The 19,103-nt window shown below is 38.4% G+C and overlaps 1 protein-coding gene across 2 annotated transcripts in view; it reads right to left on the bottom strand.

The window, feature by feature from the left end:
• Positions 1 to 7,750: 7,750 nt before the first annotated feature.
• Positions 7,751 to 19,103, bottom strand: part of LOC122968230 (splicing factor SWAP) — a 64,439-nt gene continuing 53,086 nt past the window's right edge. For both annotated transcript variants that reach the window (XM_044333258.1, XM_044333259.1), the window contains 2 exons: positions 16,678 to 16,750; positions 7,751 to 8,525 (listed from right to left, as the gene is read on the bottom strand). In XM_044333258.1, coding sequence (XP_044189193.1) covers positions 8,460 to 8,525; positions 16,678 to 16,750 — 139 coding nt within the window. In that variant the 3' untranslated portion in view covers positions 7,751 to 8,459. The remainder of the gene's footprint in view (positions 8,526 to 16,677; positions 16,751 to 19,103) is intronic.

Here is a 19,103-nt window from a genome sequence, read left to right as displayed (position 1 = left end):
TTCCCATAATGTGTCAGTGTAATAAGTATATAGTGTTTAGACTATTGTGAGTCTAAAGCATACACTGTATATAAAGATTTTAAAGATCTTTATATGGTCTGAAGACTTTTGGAACTATGATATTGTCTTCTAAATTTGTCAGATAACAAAAAAAAAATAGTATGAACTTAGTTTAGTTCATTATGTTTCAACACCAACTCTTAAACTGTCTTCTATCAACATTTGTTTCAGAATGTTTTTTTGTGTTTTCATAGTGATCTGCATATTTTTACCGAACTTCTGCTGTAGAAGAGATAACCAGTTCCTATGGGTTTCAGTGTCAACTTGATTGCAGTAATTGGTTTGGATCATTTTATGTATGTTTTCAGTATTTTTGTAAGTAATAATAGCTGATGAGGTGTTCTGATATATAAAAATACTGGATAAGAAGGAGGTGAATCTGATATTTTTTTATGATAGGACAGGTCAGAGTGTATTATACAATGTGCCACTTGCCAAAAGAAAAACAAAGAAGCTGTGCTCAAAACATCATCCATCGTAACAGTTTCTTATTATGTTTCTTATTATACATCCAACAGGCAACATTAGCCTTCATCTGGAGTTATGTTTTTGGCTACTTGATGAATGTTAGTCCAATATTTACTCACCTTATAACTCTGTGTTGGTGTCCACAAACTCCTGAGGGACATAACTGGCTCTTTAGTGGCTAAATGCTTCATATGTTCACCAGCTAGTCACTTACTTTGTCTTTCTGCTATTGGGTGCTGGGCATGTAGCATTTATTGGGTTTTTAGAGCTTCAGCAGCTGCTTGCTGTCTTTTAATCCTGCTCTCATTCAAGCAAAAAGCAGATACTCGATACTTGACCCGACCTAATGTCTACACTGTATCTGATTAAGCTAACCTACATTGGATGGCCCTACTGTCTTGAGGAACAGTTTCATCTGAAATCCATTGCCTGCTTGTCCAGCTGTCATCCCCTCTTATCAAGTTCCACTTGTCTTACAAATAGATATTATATCAGAAAACCTTCCACATCATTCTCTGAAGAAATGCACCTTTAAATGGTCCTTACCTTCATCAAAGTGAAACGCAAGGCTAAGCTACAGTGGCCAGCCCAACTAGCTTGATGGGCAGCTTCATCTGAATCCCACTGCCTGCTCTGTTGTCCAACCACAATCACTGTTCATCTGTTCCCCTAGTCTTACCACTGCTAAGCATTACATGCAGCATGCTGCTCAACCCATTTAGCAACAAACCAAACAATCATCCTCAGCTACCTCATCTCAGAAAAAAACAAAGCATACGATCCTATCATCTTTGCTGTACACTTTAATTAGAAATGCTAAAAGGAGCTAAAATGGCACTAATTGTCCTAAAGAGAAGAACAGATCAGGCTGACCCTGTTTGTGCATTGCTACAATCTACTCTCTTCAGTTTCTACAGCCTTTTGCCAGCATATGGCAATTAACTCTACAAGCATGTCTTAACCTTGTAGGCCATTACCTCTGATTTGTAGTGACAGCTACAACAGAATAATCAGTACTGTGTTATTTGCCAACTATGCTAAACATGTCAAATGAGTAAACGAGTAAGGTAATGATAAGCTGAGGCATACCCCAGTCTACTGTATCAACGACCTTTCTTTCACCTCCTTTTGACATCTGGAATATGGGCCATAAGTGCTGAATGTTAACATAAACTTCATACATGCTTAGAGAGTATAAGAGTATCTGCTTTAGTAATAAAGGGACATGGACTCATCCCTCATATAAATCTTCCTCACTAGACTCTGTTTGACTCATACTTATCTATTCCTCAGTGGTAACACACAATTACCCGTTGAAAAATGCTGCATAAGGCATCACTCGCCTGCCTTATCAAAGCCAGTGCAGCTGTACACACAGATAAAGGGCAAAAAAAAATGTCCTGCTTACTGAATTTATGACCCATGTGTCATACGCATGGGTCTTGCCTAGATGTGTTGTACAGTACCTACAGTAGGCAAGACACTTGCCGATAGGAAAAAAGGAATGCCAAAAATCTGGTATATTTTTTTATGAACTCATGAACTTATTATGGAGATGCCTCATCTAACAATTTGTGCACTCATATGCCAAAAGATGGATTCATTTATAAAGCAGCTTTGACTATCTGTTCCAAATGTTTAATTATGTGGAGAAACATGTGTTGATTAATCTCAGTCATCCATGTAGCACAACGTCAAGCCGAAATAAAACTAACATGGAAGGTACTTAATCATTTCCACTGCTGGTGGGGATCCCAGGCGAATTGATCCAGGATGCCAAATAATTCATGTTAGAAACTTTTTTTTCTGTTATTCTTGCAATTTGTCTTGTGAGAAAGAACATAATGCATCCTGTCCAGTTGTCTGTCTACCTTCCCCAAGCTGTACAGTTTAGACTTGACTTGGACTTCTGCTGTAAAACTTGACCAACTTCAGACAGTGTGCCAGAGTTTGACAGATAAATTAATCTAATAATGGCACACAGATTTCTTATTTATGTGCTAAATTCCCCTTTTTGTTATTCATAGAACTGTTATTTTTATCTCTGAAAAATGTTGAAGATTACCATTACTGCCCTTTCATCTGTATATTATACCCGGGAATGATAAGAAACTTTATCATCCATGGCCTTTGCCTAAATGTGCTAAAATGATCCGTCTGTGATAGTGCATGCACACACCCTTCTAAAAACAAACAAAAAGACATGGAACCTTTTAGCCTATCAATGGGTCTTTAGAGAAAATTTGATTAAGAGCTGTCAGACAAGCCACATTAAATCATACACAGCTATGCAACTATGCAACATTCTCCACTGAAACGTTCAAGGTTGTTGGAAATGTAAGCACACAACACTCAGTGATGTGAAAACAGGTGTTTTGTTGATGACAGCTGGTAGAAAACACCTGCTTATAAAATTCTTTAAAGCTCTAAATACAAAACATTCCTTGAAAAACCAATGGGCTATGAATGAGTACTTAAAAACAGTATCATATGGCTATGAGAGACCACTTTAAGTTCTTATTGTTATGGATAGTCCATAACTGACCAGGACAACAGAATGTCAAGCTGTACTCTTCTGTTCTCTCAAACAGAAGATAACACATGTTGTTTAATAAACCAGGAGCCTCACAGGCGAACCAAGGCCAGAATGCAGGTCATCATCAGACGCAACAAGACAAACCAAAGATACAGATTTAGGTCATAGGTTTATGATTCGGAACTGACGAACTAGTTTCTATGATTGGCTTAAAGGCTGGTTTTGGACTGTGAGGGTCAGACGAGTTTGGGGACACCGTACGAACAGGAGGTGTCCCTTGAGTCGCTCTCCCTTGCAAGGTTCTTCATTAAAGTTTTCCCAGAATCATCATACGAAGTTTGGTTTGGTCTTCTCTTCTTAAAACTGACAACTGCCAGTGCATCAGCTCCGAAAATCCACAACACTTATTTGAGCCTTAATTTTTAAGGGTGTGCATGAGAGAATCTTGTGTGTTTGTTCATTAGGCCTATTATCCAAGACTGTGGCTGATTTCTGGAAATCAATGAGCTAAATAAAATGAAAAGCTTAACAGTTTTCTTCCCTTCTTATATTTAGCATGTTTTCAGGGACTATGCTGCTTTCGTACTACATTGTACATCGTAAATTTCTCAAGTAAATTCAGTATAAAGTCAAGAGGTTGTGATATGTAGCACAACAAGCTAATGAAGCTCTGTAAACGGAACATACACTACTACTACTCTGTGGAGACTGAAAACATGATCACTGTTATTAGTCACTGGAGCTGTTTCTAAACAAACTAATGTGCCCAAACTCTTCGTGGTGAAGGAACATGTCACCCAGTGCAGCAGTTTAAATCACTGATGTATTTTTAATACTGTAGTTGACAAGAAAAATATAGAAAATTACCAGCCTTATCTTTTAACCAATAGTGGATAAGCTTACATGTTTAAAAATTGTATGATTGAATGATTCAAATCGTAATCTAAGATCGTCAAGTTAAGGCAATTTTATTTATATAGTGCCAAATCACAACAGAAGTTATCTTCTGTTGGCACTTTTCACATAGAGCAGGTCTTGACCGTACTCTTCAATTTACAGAGACCCAACATTCCCCCATGAGCAAGCACTTGATGACAGCAGCAAGGAAAAACTCCACTTAACAGGAAGAAACCTCAAGCAGAACCAGGCTCTAGGTGGTCGGCCATCTGCCTTGACCGGTTGGGTTGAGAGAGAAAGAGGGAGGGGGAAAGAGACAGAAAAGCACAGCAACAACAACAATAATAGCAATATGACTAATGATAATAGCAGTGTGCAAAAATTACTAATAATAATATCCTTCAGGACTTAAGTCATCCTGAAGATGTATTAACACTTGATATCATACCAACTTTTCATTTTCTTTTTTTTAATCTGGGACATGCTTTGCTCTCTGTATGAGGACCCTCAGACTTGACTAGTGACTTGCCCTTGAGGACTTCACTTGAGACTTAATCTGACACACTTCAGTCAATGACTTGGACCTGTTTCAAATGACTTGAGACTTCACTTGGACTAAGCCTAAAACAGCCCTGCTGTTACCTAACAGTCCAGTGTCAAATCAATAGAGAACCTTTCAGCCTGCCCTCAAGAACCATTGTACAAAGAAGAAGTGCTGCCAAATGTAAGACTGTTGTTGCCTTCCAACAGTATTGCTGTACCTCATTTTGACCTTTTCTATAAGATGTTCAGCTCCATCCTTTCAAAGTGGAGAAACACAGGAAGAAAAGTAAAGTGCAAGGCTCTGAAATTACCAGCAGAACGTGCAGCTTTTATTTTGTTTGAGATTTCAGTTTACTTAAAATGTCACTATTGTATTTATGCCTGTCTGACAGAGTAACACTGCCTCAGTGAGTTAGGCACAGCACTATAATACATGACACCCAGCAGATAGGTGCTGCAGCTCAGTGTTTCCCGGTGAGAGGCACAAATCTCTCCTTCCATCCTGCAATATTTCCAATATGGCTGCAGGGTCTGTGTGTGTTAGACGGAACAAGTCAGAAAGTGTGTGTTCATCAGTAAAATGGATTTAATTAATTTTGTTCTGAACTCTAGAGATTCATATATTCTCGTGTTTGATAGAAAACATGTTTTGCAAACCTTTTTTCCTTAGAGACAGCAAATGGTGCTATCTAGATTTTAGATTCTAGATTTGATTAAAAAATCTGTTATATAATTGAATTAATTGTCTTAGTAGGATACCAATTTCCTTCCAATCCATTTCTCCCCGTGAAAATTGTAATTGCGAGTGTTTGTATCCAATAAACACTCATGACTTTAATTATACTTAGCTGACTATTGTCTAATTCTTTGGCTTTTCAAATCCCATTCACTGAAAAAGACACCTTCTTAAATATCTCCACTCCAAATTTCCTTCCATAGCTGCACTCATTTTCTTCTGTTATTGTGAATTAGGAGACAACTGTTGCTGCAGACCTTGCACAATACTAATGTGATTTAAAACAATTTCTATTGACTTGTGCAAAATTGCACTGAGGCATGGTGGAGTGATAATCACATTTACAATTTTACCTTGTTTATATGAATAAATCCTGTGTACAAATGATTTATATGCTACATAAGTATGGTAAAGCCAGTGTGGATTATGATAGTTGATCAAACAAACAAGCAAAAAAGCACAAAATGCTTCTTGTTTGTACAATTTTCATGAACAACTACAGGAAAACACTTCACTTGTGTATATTATATTGTAGTGTTTGTTCACCAACTAGACAAACCGCTTTGACATATTCTCAACCAGAATTCAACTCGTTATATTTCCTTGGTGTTCATGTCGTGTCCAACCGCTGTAGTTGTCAGTGCAGATTTGTGGAAAAGTCTTGAGCCAATTTAGCACAATATACCAGAAACCAATCCAACCCAATTTTCCACTCCATCTAGCACTCTATGCACAACGCAGCACTAAAATCAGATTGAACACAGACTGAAATTTTGCCAGAATCAGTGTTCAGTGTGAGATGGGAGTACTGACGGCTTGTCTAATATTTGAATCTAATCACTAACAGGGAGAAAACTTGATGCTCTTATTAGTAGAAATGAGTTCAGGTGTCAGTCTTTATAAAACTGCTTGTGTTAAATTTAGTATACTGCTATATGAACTTGACCACTGGAGTGTTCATCATTCCCATCCTCTGGGGCTGAATGCTACTCCTCCATTTGTTGGCACAGGTCCTAATGTAGAGTTTCCCTGATGGTGAAGGTGAAAACTGATTATTGCTGTAGTTAGAGGAGGTTTGAATTACCCTCTGTAGACCCTTTGGGTAGTTGGGATGCTTTTAATGGTGCATCTGTAAAAGGTGTTGAGGACAGAGGCACATTAACTTTTTGTTGGATGAACAGTAGCTGGTGTGTCTTCTTTCCTATTTTCAATGGCAACTTAGGCAACTTGAAGGTCCTGACTCTTGTGCTCATTCTTTAATATTCTGTAGTGAAAACAAGACCTCTCAGTTTTACTAACACTGGAGAAGAGTTTGTTGTCAGGTGCCATGATGTCAGGATAGTCCCTTTTCTCTTTTGGTTATGTGGTCAACTATGATGATGTCAGCAAATGTGATGATGGTCAGAGTAGATTGCCTCATCTGGAACTGTCCCTCACAGTTCTTGGTTACATGTGATGTGCCTCAAGTCTGTGTGCTACACACACAATTATTTTCTCTCTTAATATGCCCCCTCTGGGTAACCTTATTTGAAGACGATGCTATGCTGATGACACACAGCCGTAACTTGCAGTTAATCTGTTCCTGGCAAATATTCAATTTGTGTGAAAAATATAATGGATGTCTTTGTGATAGGGTCTGGGCATTGTTCTACACCAAGCTGGAGCAACTTTAAAGTTAACAAGACACACGGTGAAATGTGTGTACCTATCATTATGCCGCGCAGTGGGTATCATTAATCATTTCATGTCATAAATCCCCTGAACACTCTGACAGCTGAGACCATTCTCTAACCCTGAACTAACGTACCTGTACACCTGAACAGGGGAGAGCTGGTGAAGGAAAGGATAGATTGATTTCATCACAACAATGCTGCTGTGCTCTGTTTACATGTCTCACCAAAAACAGGACAACACCAGTGTGGTGATAATGTAGCAAAACCTTAAATGAGAGTTGGGAGAAGACCATAGCTCCCCTGTTTTAGTGACTCTCAAGTGGGTGCTGGTTTGTTAAAGAACTGATCTTGACATTTTACTGATGATTTTAAGGCTTTGCGTGGCTTAAAAACAGGTTATCTCTCTGAGTATTTATCTCTTATGAGCTTGCACTCAGGTCATCAGGCAGGAGTCTACTAAAAATGTTTGTATCTTGGTTTAACTGCACACTGGGTCACAAGTGCCATTTCTGCAGCAGCAGCAGCAGGAGGAGACACCCTGAGGATATCAGCAGATCAATTGTTATGTTTGCAGGGTTTATCAGCAATGCTGCTGTGACAGTAAACTTAATACAGTCAATGGAGGTGAACTTCTGGGGCCAGTAAACACCATTTCATCCTGGGTTGGGTCGATTGTTGAGATTTTGACTCAAGTGTGTCATAATGGAGTTCATCAAGGTGAAAAGGATAATAATAAAAAAGTCTGTAAATAGTTTTATCTATTTTACATGTTGTTTGACATTAACCTCAATGACAAGTTGTTTTTGTAACAAAATGGGAAGGCGTAAGGGCCAGATGTAAATCATAATTGAAACTTTATTGACAGTCTGGATTAGAAAGTAATTCTGCATTAAATCATTACAGTACAAACGAGGAACAGAAATAGAAGGCCACGCACTAGAGCTGAGGGACAAGAGTAAAAAATTAAAACAGCTTCTCATGTAGATGGGTGAGGTGCTGGAGAGAAAAGACAGCTGGGGGAGGAAAAAAAACGGAGGGAAAACAACAGCACAGAATGGTAGATGAGAGAGGACAGAAATGAAATGATCAAAACAACACAACCCTTCATAGAAGGAGAGAATACAGACCTCCAGCAGCGTTAGGTAATGCTGCAGAGAATAGCTGTCATCACGTGGGAGAAAAGTGGAGTGTTTCCAAACAGGATGTTAAATAACATATGGATTATTTCCACTATTTGACATTCCCTGCATCAAAACATGTCAACTGCTGACATGATCTCCCAGCTGATGAGCCATTTTTATCAGGTCAAGTGTGAAACTGGATATTTCAACTTAAGCGAGTGCCTTTACTTCACTCTCACATTACTGCAGAAGAGATAATGGAACCAAACTGAATCTGCTGATGCTCAAATCAAGATGAAATGATAAATCAGGGATAAACACAGGTAGTCAAAACAGATCCAGGCCGAATAAATCTCCAGGAAATTGGAGAACGCCGTTTACTGATTGGCCGAGGTTGTCGTAGTGGGTAAAGAGCCACGCTTTCTTTAGGAATTGGGAGGATGGAAGTTCTTGGAGGTGGCAAGCATGGCTCGCACTTTGGCCATCAGATCCTGAAAACAGAGTGACAGAAAGAGAAAGAGACACACGGAGAGGAAGCCATTAGTTTAATGTACCACAAATCTCCATCACTAAATGGGGTGCAACAGCACAATACCACTCCTGTCCAGGGTAAAACTGCCAAGACGATGAAGGTCTGAATGCTATGTACAGTTATTCCAGATACATTTCTTCACTTTTTCTACTTTGGTTTGACTTAAATCCATCTATTGATTCCTCTCTGACTTCAATTAAGAACTTCCATGAAACAGTTCAAGTAATCTAGAATCAACAACTGAACTGGGGACCAACACAGTGAAGCAATAAAAACTTTTGAGGCAAAGGTAGTGAGCAAATTATCTTATTGACAAATAGGATTTGATTGATGTGACAAACATGTTACTATTCTTTTATTTCCAGTGTACTACTGCTCCCCAATTTAGAAACTTTCCTGTTATTATTATTAATTTAAAAGACCTGATGTATGAAAGAGCTGCTAGTACTGCTATTCCCAATGGGAATTAACTCCCCAGTCTACGCAGCTTCCAGGCGCTTTAAGCTCATTGGTTTGTTTAAGCTCTGCTGTTTTGCTTGCCTGTGTCCCTATGGCTCTCATCAAACTCCCCAAATAAAGAGTGTGGGCAGCTACTTTCAAAACACAGCTTTGCGGAAACTAATTGGGGTTTACCTAACCAGACGGAAATGGCAGAGAGCTGAAGCTACAAGAGCGTCAAACATTTAGCAAGCCAGGAGGACCCTGATTTTTTACTCATGAGTTCACAACCATCACCTCATGTTTAAGGTTGTATATTAAGGGAACTTGCTTGCTTGTTTTGGAGTGTGCTTCCTACCCGCTAGCTGTTAGGAATTCCTTAATGCATCTTTAAACACATGATGTATTTTAAGTACAAAGTAATACCCTGAAAACACTGAGGATCCTGTATATTAACTCCTCTCAAAATCCTTATATCCAAAAGCATCTAATCCCTAACTGTTCAGTGGCCAACAGTAAATGTATTATATGTAATTGTCAATTATAGTAGAAAAAAAATATATAATTTTTTAAACTAAAAAAAAAAAAAAAGTTACATTTACAAAAAAATGATTGTAGAGCTTAACAGAGAAATGTAAAGTAGGTTGAAAGGAGGTGCCATAATGCAATTTTTTGTTTTCAATTTCTCCCCACTTCAGGTAGAAATGTAAATTTTGCTGACCAGAGGGAAACTGCTTGAATTGCTGAATATGAAGTGTTAATTTGCATCCCGAGAGTGATTCATACACGCATGGACAAATATCCACCCTTGAGCTCTCCTGACAGATGAGACAAATTAACAGCTGTAATCACAGAGGGAAGGAGCTGTCATATCAAATCACTCAAAAGGCTGTTTCTCTCTAAACCCTGGTGTATTTGAATACACACATACTCAAACACACATGGAGAAGTGTTCACAAAATATGACAAACAATGCTCTAAACTATTACCAACTGAATGGAAAGTAGCTCAACTCTAGTTGATTTCTTGTCAGCTGCAAGTGGCTTGGCAAATGAAAACAGCAAGAAAAGAAATGCATTTTAATAGATCATCACAAGTACTGTAATATTACAGCTGTCACACACAGGATAGCTAATTGTGGAAACATGCAGAAAAAGGACAAATCCCATTATAAATACGTATAAATATTCCTTACATCATCCGCCAGTTTATAGAACAAAAATAAGATTCAATCTGAAAACAATGAACAACGAATAATCCAAACCCACTGCTGACAGCTCAGCCTGACTGAGAAACTGCTCACTCCACACCAGGCTGTTGTCGCTCACAGTTAAGTCAGCGGTTTAAATCTGATGTGATACATTTTACCTGCGGAGGTTCTATAATTGGAATGTTTACTTATTATGTCATTAATTCAAGTAGACGGCCAAATTATTAAACCTGTCTTGGAAGTGAACAAACATTACTGAGTGCTGGGTTTGAAAGGCTTGTGGTAACAAGTGACAGACAGCCCAACTGATCCTGCAACTGCCTATGCACAAGGGATTCATATGAGATTATACCCGCATGTAATCCAGTGTTACTGCTTTTTCATTTTAGGTCATTGATATTAGCCTCACAATGAACTGTTCACTCTCCTACAGCCACATCAGGGCTGTATCAAGTTGCGGCTAAAGCACACATTTCCAACTGCCTCTTGTTCACCGTAAAAGCATTCAACTGGCAAACAACGGGATGGTTTTTATTGTGAAGCAGTCACAGAAAGCACAATGTATTTGTCACTGAGTTCACTAACAGTGATCATTCATCAAAAACGCTACAAAACAAAAGCTGGTCTTTTTTGCCATTTTTTTGACAGCACATTAGTTTTAAATATTAAACATTATATATGATATTTAATATTTAAATACTGCAGCCAGTAATGGGACAAGAAGGAACAACCACAGTGAGCTGTTAGTGTAGAAAAGTACTCGCACAGTGTGCAGCGTGATATAAGATCATGGCTGGTCATGACATGATGGAAAAAGTCCAATTACTGATTGATTTCCTGACTTCTACTAAACCAATGCAAGTTTTTTTGGCTGCAGTAAAAACAGACGCACCAGTTGCTCTTTATTGTATTTCTGTGTGTGGCTTCTCAAAGAGAGTTTACTGCCAACAAAATTCTAGGACCTGTAGTTGCTGCTGTTACCAGGACAGAAATGTTAAAGGTCCTATGTAAAGATATGGAACAGTGGAGTAATGGCAACCTGAGCAGTGTGTGTTGTTATCCGAGCTTCTGTTCTTTGTTTTGGTAGCCACACCGGCCGCGCATGCATGTTAGTGCAACTATTTGAGGCGAGATATAGGCAATGCACAAAAATGGGAGTGCCTGTTAAGAGGTTAAAGACACTATAATATTGTGGGGGAAAAACTTTGCAAAAACTTCTTTGAACATAACAGTTTTGTGTGGGAAAGCCTTTTCTCCCTTTGAATTCTGTAAAAAGGAGCAGTGATGGCCTGCAAAGGAAACATGATTAACCTCATGAGTAACTTGTGCAATCACTATCTTATTGAGGACTTAAGTATTCTTACTGAAAGGCCCAAATTACAGCTGTTTTAAAATCCTAATAGGTTTGAAATCAGGTTGCATCATACACAAAAAGAAATTTCACAGCTTTGCTTCTAATTACAAGCACGCTCACAGTGCAAGGTTAACTAATACCACTATAACACACTGTTAGGGATATCCTGGGGGAGCTATGTAACACCTTGAGCTTTCTCTCTCTCACACATTTATGCACTTGTCAAAGATAATTTCTCCCAGCTCTCTCTTTGTCTGTCATCATGTCCTGAGGACAAGTTAAACTGAACCTAGCTTTGCTGCTATCTCAGCTTTCAAAAGAAAAAACAGTAAATATGTTCAATGTGTTAATCATCAAAAAAATACTGTAATGTTAAAAAGACTAAGTGCAGGTGTAAAAACTACTCTCAAACTGCCCAAAGTATCTATCAAACAGAATAAAACACAACAAACATACAGCAGAGACAAAAAGGGAACAGAAGACAGAGGAACAAAGACAAACAGGACAAAAATGAAAGACGGGATGAGGCGAATAGCAACCAGGCACCCTCGGGGAAGAAGAGACCATTAGGCAGATGAGGGTGTGCTGAATTATTCAAGATGTGTTTGTAAAACATCACAGATGGGGTATAAGTAGTTAGTGGTTGCGAATCTGTGCATGTTGCAGCAGCAGCAAACAGCATGTTTTCATGAGCTAGCTTATGTTGGTATGTTCAGATAAAGGCAGGAGGAAAGATTCTGTTTGTTTGTCTCAGACAGTGAGAAAGAAAGAAATAAGATTTCTTTTTTTTGTTGATGAGAGAGGCGCATCAAGAGATGTGAGGTTTTTTTTATCTGTGCTGCATCTGGTCAGTAAACACAGGAAACTCATTCTGAGACACACTCCATCACTCTCTCTCTCTCTCTCTCAAACACACACACACAGTGGCCCATGGCCAGAAGAGAGAATAAGTTCCAAATTTGTTGTATCACAGTGTTCACAGAATAGCTAATGTTGTCTCTCCATCCACACTGTATTGACCTCCACTAGCTTTAATCCTTGGATTCTGGCCTATGCTGCAGCCTCACTACACTGTGAGTGTAACACTGGTTCTTGTAGGTATAACTTTTCCTTCATCAAATGTTTACACTTTCAGTGCAAAATCATTTACTTGCTAGATTTTACTGAAACTGCAGTGTACCAACAATCCAGGCCCTACACTACTGGTGTGATGCATTTAGTTGCACACTGATTGCATGAGAATCAATACATCAAAATACTGCATCACGTCATGCAATGTAATGTATTGCAAGTATGAATGAAGTAACTGACATTTAAAAATCATTAATCAAAGATGTTGATGGTGATCTCGTGTGAAGATGCAAAGAAACGTATAATTTGAGACATGAGGCAGCTCTGGAAATGTCTTTCATCTTAGAATTGATTTAAGGCTTTTGACTAATCAAGGTAATTGATTTTAAAAATTGTCTTAAGGGATGTTCCTCCATGTTTCTACAGCAGTCAAAATTAAGTAAATGAACACTATATCACAATATTGTACAGTAGTAGTGGAAGAGAGAGGCAAGCTAGACAAATTACAACAAAAAACAAGCAGTATATTGAAGAGAAAACGGCATGCGACTTTTGTCTTAATGGTAACTGACTGACCTGAACATTGGCTTGCAGCAGACATTAGTACTGCTAGATTTTTGGAGCCTTTTTGCTCATTTAACAAGAGGCGAGAGAGCAGTGACACAAAAGTTCTATGAGATGAGACAAAGAAAAATAAAGACAGTTTTTTTTTAAGAATCTTTTTGACAATCATGCAACATTTTCTTCCAGAACTGGGACATGTGCGTGCATTTGATTATGGTGCATTTCTGAAAGCAGCGTGATGGCAGCCATAAATAAATTGGACATAGTCATTTTAAACAGGGGGGAGCAGAGAGAATGTGTACCGGGGTCAGAATTTATTAGAGGTGTATGTGAGGTTACATTGTGAGTAATGTGTTTGTATCACTTCTTCAGACACAATATTCCTTTTATTGTGAGCTCTTAGACTCAAATGAGGGCCACAATGTACCATTTTAAACCAGACACAGCCCACCACTTAGCGACATTTAATGTGTCACATAAAAACCACTCATTCCATTAGAATATACTGCCATACTATATGGTCAAAAGTAAGTGGACGCCTTTGTGTACTTTTGGTCTGGGGCTGTTTCCAATGGTTTCGGCTGAACCTCTTAGTTCCAATTAAGGTAATCCTAAAGCTACAGCACAAAAACACGACAATGGTGTGCTTCCAACTTTGTCGCAATTGTTTGGAGAGGGCCAATCAGTGCATTTGGCTTGCTGAAATCATTCCTCATGTTCATACTGGCCATTTATAAATCCCTTCCTAATGTGTTTCAAATGTAAATATTGGTACCCTTCCACCTTCTTTAAAAAACAAAAACATATTTTCCCTGTACTAAGTTGAAACTGACAGAAGTATATGGCATCTATCATTCTTTATTTCACATTGAATATAACTGAAATTTTGCTTTTGATTTACAACTTAACATATTATTTAATACAATAAAACAAATGAAAATGGCATGGTAGAAAATATTGGTACCCTTAACTTAATATTTTGTAGCACAGCCTTTGGAGGCAATAACTGCAGTCAAGCACTTTCTGTAACTATGAATAAGGTTTCTACCCTCGCCACTGGTAGTTCGGCCCACTCTTCTTGAGCAAATTGCTCCAGTTCTCTCAGGTTTGATGGGTGCCGTCTCCCAACTGCAAGTTTCAGCTCTTCTCACAGATATTCAATGGGATTCAGATCAGGATTCATAGCAGGCCACTTCAGAATGGTCCAATGTTTTGTTCTCATCCACTCTTGGATGCTTTTTGATGTATGTTTGGGGTCATTATCTGGCTGGAAGACCCATGAACTATGGCTAAGACACAGCTTTCAGCTTTCGGGCTGTATGCTTTGCTCCAAAATGCCTTGATAGTCTTCTGATTCCATTGTGCCCTGCTGAGATTCAAGGCACCCAGTGCCTGAGGCAGCAAAGCAACGCCAAAACATCACTGAGCCTCCTCCATGTTTCATGGTAGGCATGCTTTTCTTTGAAGGCTTCATATTTTCTTCTGTAAGTATAGGATTGGTGTGATTTACCAAAAAGCTCTAATTTTGTTTCATCTGTCCAAAGCACATTCTCCCAGAAGGACTATGGCTTGTCAACATGCATTTTGGCAAAGTCCAGTCTGGCTTTTTTGTATCTCCCTCTGTAAGGTCTTTCTGGTCTTCTACCATGGAGCCCATTTTCATTCAGGCAGCGACGGATGATGCGATTTGAAACTATTGTACCATGAAGATCAGCTTGGATCTGTATAGAAGTTTTCCTTGGTTCTTTCTCAACCATTTAAGCGATCCTTCTGTTCAATCTCGGGACAATTTTCCTCTTGCGACCATGTCCAGAGATGTTGGCTACAGTTCCATGGGCCTTGAACTTCTTAATAATATTGGCAACAGTGGTCACAGGAACATCAAGCTCTTCGGAGATGGTCTTGTAACCTTTATGTTGGCCATGCTTGGCTATTATATTTTTCTAATGTCTTGAGACCACTTTCTTGTTTTTTCTTCTGTTTTCCATGTTCACTGTGATGCACACAGTGGCACAAAACAGCAGAGTGAGTAATTTTCTCCTTTTAAACTGGCTGCATGAGTGATTATAAGATTGAAAACACCTGTGATACTAATGAAAACACAATAGTCTGCTTAAAGTATCACTACTAATCGATTATTTCTTACAACTTCTAAAGGGTACCAATAATTTTGTCCAGGCTATTTTAGAATGTTTTTGTAGAATAAGCATGAATTCAGTTATTTTCACAACTTTTTTGTTTTGTTCCACTGCAAACCAAACATAGCCAAACACTGTTTGGGGCGAATGGTGCATTATTTTAATAAAATGCAAGGATACCAATAATTTCGACCATGTCTGTAAGTGATGGGGGACAAAGTCCAGAGTCCTTGTTCTATGCAAAAATACATTCCAAAGTTTTCTGAATTTAACATGAGGCTTCAGCAGTCTTGAGTTAATCAAAGCAAGTGCATATCTTCCAAGGTTAAAGTCTGTTTAGTACAAAATTCCTGCTTTGTGTTTCCTTGTTGAGCTGCAGTGGAGGGATGGAAATGCAAAAAGGACATTTTGTCCTAAGAAGATCACAACTTTGGAGGAAATCCACTTCATTTGTCTAACTCAGACTGCTGAAGCCACATATTAACTTCAATAAACATAAACCCTTCACTTACATCGACAGCAGATTAGGAAGGCATCTCTTTACTTCTCTTTATAAGTGTGAAAAGGACGAATGATTACAGCAACCAAACCCAATATACATACTGTGTGTGAAACTGACTTGTTTTAAGATTGACTGCAAAAAATGTCAAGCTATCCTTTAACTGCTGTTTCCAAGGGCAATGATTACTTGTCAATTGCAAATTTTCAAATGCCGTTTTACTGTAGGTTTAAAATATTAGAAGTTAGAACCCATCGTACTGACACTGTACACAGGGTAAAACGTCATACACACATGCACAAATGCACACACTCAGTTGCAATGTAAATAAATAGTTGCACCAGAAGACACAAACTCACTATGTTACAAACAAAGATGCACATCTAAATGCATATGCACACAGACAACCATTCTAAGAAAATGTATCCTGACGCACACGTTCTTCAGTAACTACTGCCTGTGTGGTATAAAATCACTTCAGGTCAGGCTGATCTACAGTACAAAATGCAAATGATAAACATTTACATCTATACTGAACTAACAGTTGCAGTAGATCTAAAGATAAAACACATGTCTCCGCATGGTTCAAACAAAGTATACTAAATAAAACACAACGCATGGATGTGTTCTACAAAAACAGATAAATGAGAATATGTAGTAAGATTTTGAAGAAGGTCCGAGACAAGAACCAATTTATATTTTGTGTGTGAAAATGAGCAGTACTTTCTGTCCTTCCTCTTTGCACGGTGGGAACACAAAACAACACTTAGTACTCATGTTGGGTAGGCTGAAAAGTTCAGCAGAGAACATAGTTGGGATAAAAGCAAAGAACAATACCTGAGTTATTTTGGACTGAACAGAGGATACTATGGATGAGGACACTGCCTTGTCTTTCTCCTGAGAACCACCCCTGTAGAGAAAAGAGAGGGAGAGCAAGTGGGGGACACAGAAAGAGAGAGAGTTGAAAAACCAATCATGTTAACAGGAAAGGCTATACAATATTCATGATATCTTCTGAAATGTTCAAAGTTGCAAAGGCATTAGACGGCAGAGGAGAGGAGAGGGAAAAGACAAAGATAAGAGAGGAATGCGGTATGACCTGTAAAAACTAAAATATTCTCCTCGAGCCAAAACGCCAACAATGTCAAATGCAGTCGAGTATATAATCATGCTGACAGACAGAAAAAGTGCCAAAACTACAGGCCTCAAAATCTTATACATGGTCATGTGGTTATGCGACATGTGTCTTGACCAGTAGGCCAGCGGGGCGCACCTATATCAAAGACTTTTTAAGCATGACATGAAAGTCATGTGGATCAACTTGACTGATCACAGTAGGTGACATGAAACTGCACAACAGACTGCTGCTGATGTTATGAATGTTTCAGGTTTCAGTCCACTGGGGTAAGGCGAGAAAATGTGGAATGTGTGCGTCTGTGAACTGTCAGTCACTCTGTGGGTATTACACCCATTTACATGCACACTTTGGGCTTATTTTTGTATCTTGCTCTGGTTCCATTCCTTGTAGAAAGCAAACTAGAAAACCCCAAGTGACAGAGACGAGCCTCATGAATTCACGCAGGATGTATTGGTGAGCTGCCTACAAAGGCTATGCAGAACTTTAAAAGAATTCTAAAGAATTTAAGATAAAAGTCAGTCTCATCCTGCAATGATTCTGCTTACGTAGCTGCAAAAAAATAATTGCACCTCTGTGAAAAGACAGACCAATTACTACATACAACCAACAGAGAGCAAAAGAAACCTTTGTTAAAAATAAAAAACATTCTCACCTGTAACAAAGGGCACCACCTAGCCGATATACCGTTGAGGTTGGAGGTTGGATGTTGTTAGAGAAAAGCATTTCTCCTAAAAGCATGAAATGATTGTGTATGCTATACTTTCGTTATAAACAAACAGTCTCTCCTCGTACAAAAAGGAGCTGTGCCTTTATGTTTCTCTCTTGTTCAAGCAAATATATTTACATGGCATGTCATCATTAAAAAATGAAAGTCATATATTGACCGATGCAACTTTTCCTTACCAGTTGCTAAAGAATTCCTTGTATCAGTTACACAACTGAACATTTATAATGCATTGGTATTGCTTTATTAACTAGATGGAACAGCTAGTCCAAACCTAAGAGCTTGTATTTGGACACTGAGAGAGAATCATGGACAAATAGAGGTAGAGGTCATTTTTTAACATCCATTTACTGCCATTGCAGCTTCTTTCACTCTTGTGTGCTTTTTCATTATCAATTCAAAGAGTCGTACGCTCATACACATGACCTCAGCAATTAACTTGGTGACTGAACTGACGGGAATGATAGTCATATTACAGGGCTGTTGTATTGCAATGCATTATGCCTAAAGATATTTCTATTTTTGTGGTCACTTAGTGTATATGGGTGTCTAAAGCTAATGTATGGCATATTGGTGATATTCAAGCACCTTCAAATTAATTTTACTGATACACTTTTTAAATGAGACTGCTGCTCTGGAGAAGTTAATTGCTTTAATGTCTATAAAGATTTGAGAGCTACATAAATCAATAACATTTGCTTGCAGTAATATGACCTCATGCAATGTGAGGGACAGCATTCATACAGTATGTTCTTCCTCTGTTTGCTAACAATCCCACACTACAAAAACTCTGCGCATAGCTTCTTCCTTGAAAGTATGCTACTAGCCTAGATCTGAGAAAAATGGAGCACAAGCTAAAAGTGATTTTCCACTTATATTTCAATCAACTAAGGACTTGTTATGTTTGCACACACACAGCTGTGGACAGACGTTTACATATACTTTCATGCATATTAAGGCAACAGAAAAGACAACATGTTGCCAGCAGATTTTATCAGCTGAAGCTATCTAACTAATTATGCTAATGTTAGCTCCATGAGTTGGTTGAAAATGCCGTCTCTGCCTCTCTTGCTGGCTTTTTCATTTTTTTCTTTTTTTTCCCCATATTTATTTGCGGCTGACTCATTTTAAAATGAGATTCTTGTAAAAGGGTCTTAAGCACATAATGGATACATACTTGGTATTGTGATAAAAGACTGAGGCTAATGCTGCATGTCCATGGCAAAATGTCACCGGTTGATGATTCATGTAGAAGGCATAGAAATAAAGAAACAGCATTGTTCTTGTCTTGCAGTGTAGAGGTGGTTTGTCCAAGTATTATAAGGAAAAACTAAATAATATACTGTTATTTTCCTCTAAAATAATGGATTAGCTGCTGCTTAGCTAACTTGGACAAACAAG

Source organism: Thunnus albacares, chromosome 18 (genome assembly GCF_914725855.1).
Source record: "Thunnus albacares chromosome 18, fThuAlb1.1, whole genome shotgun sequence".
NCBI lineage: Eukaryota > Metazoa > Chordata > Actinopteri > Scombriformes > Scombridae > Thunnus > Thunnus albacares.
The sequence above is the reverse complement of the archived record's forward strand: the minus strand, read 5'-3'. Positions and strand labels throughout refer to the sequence as shown.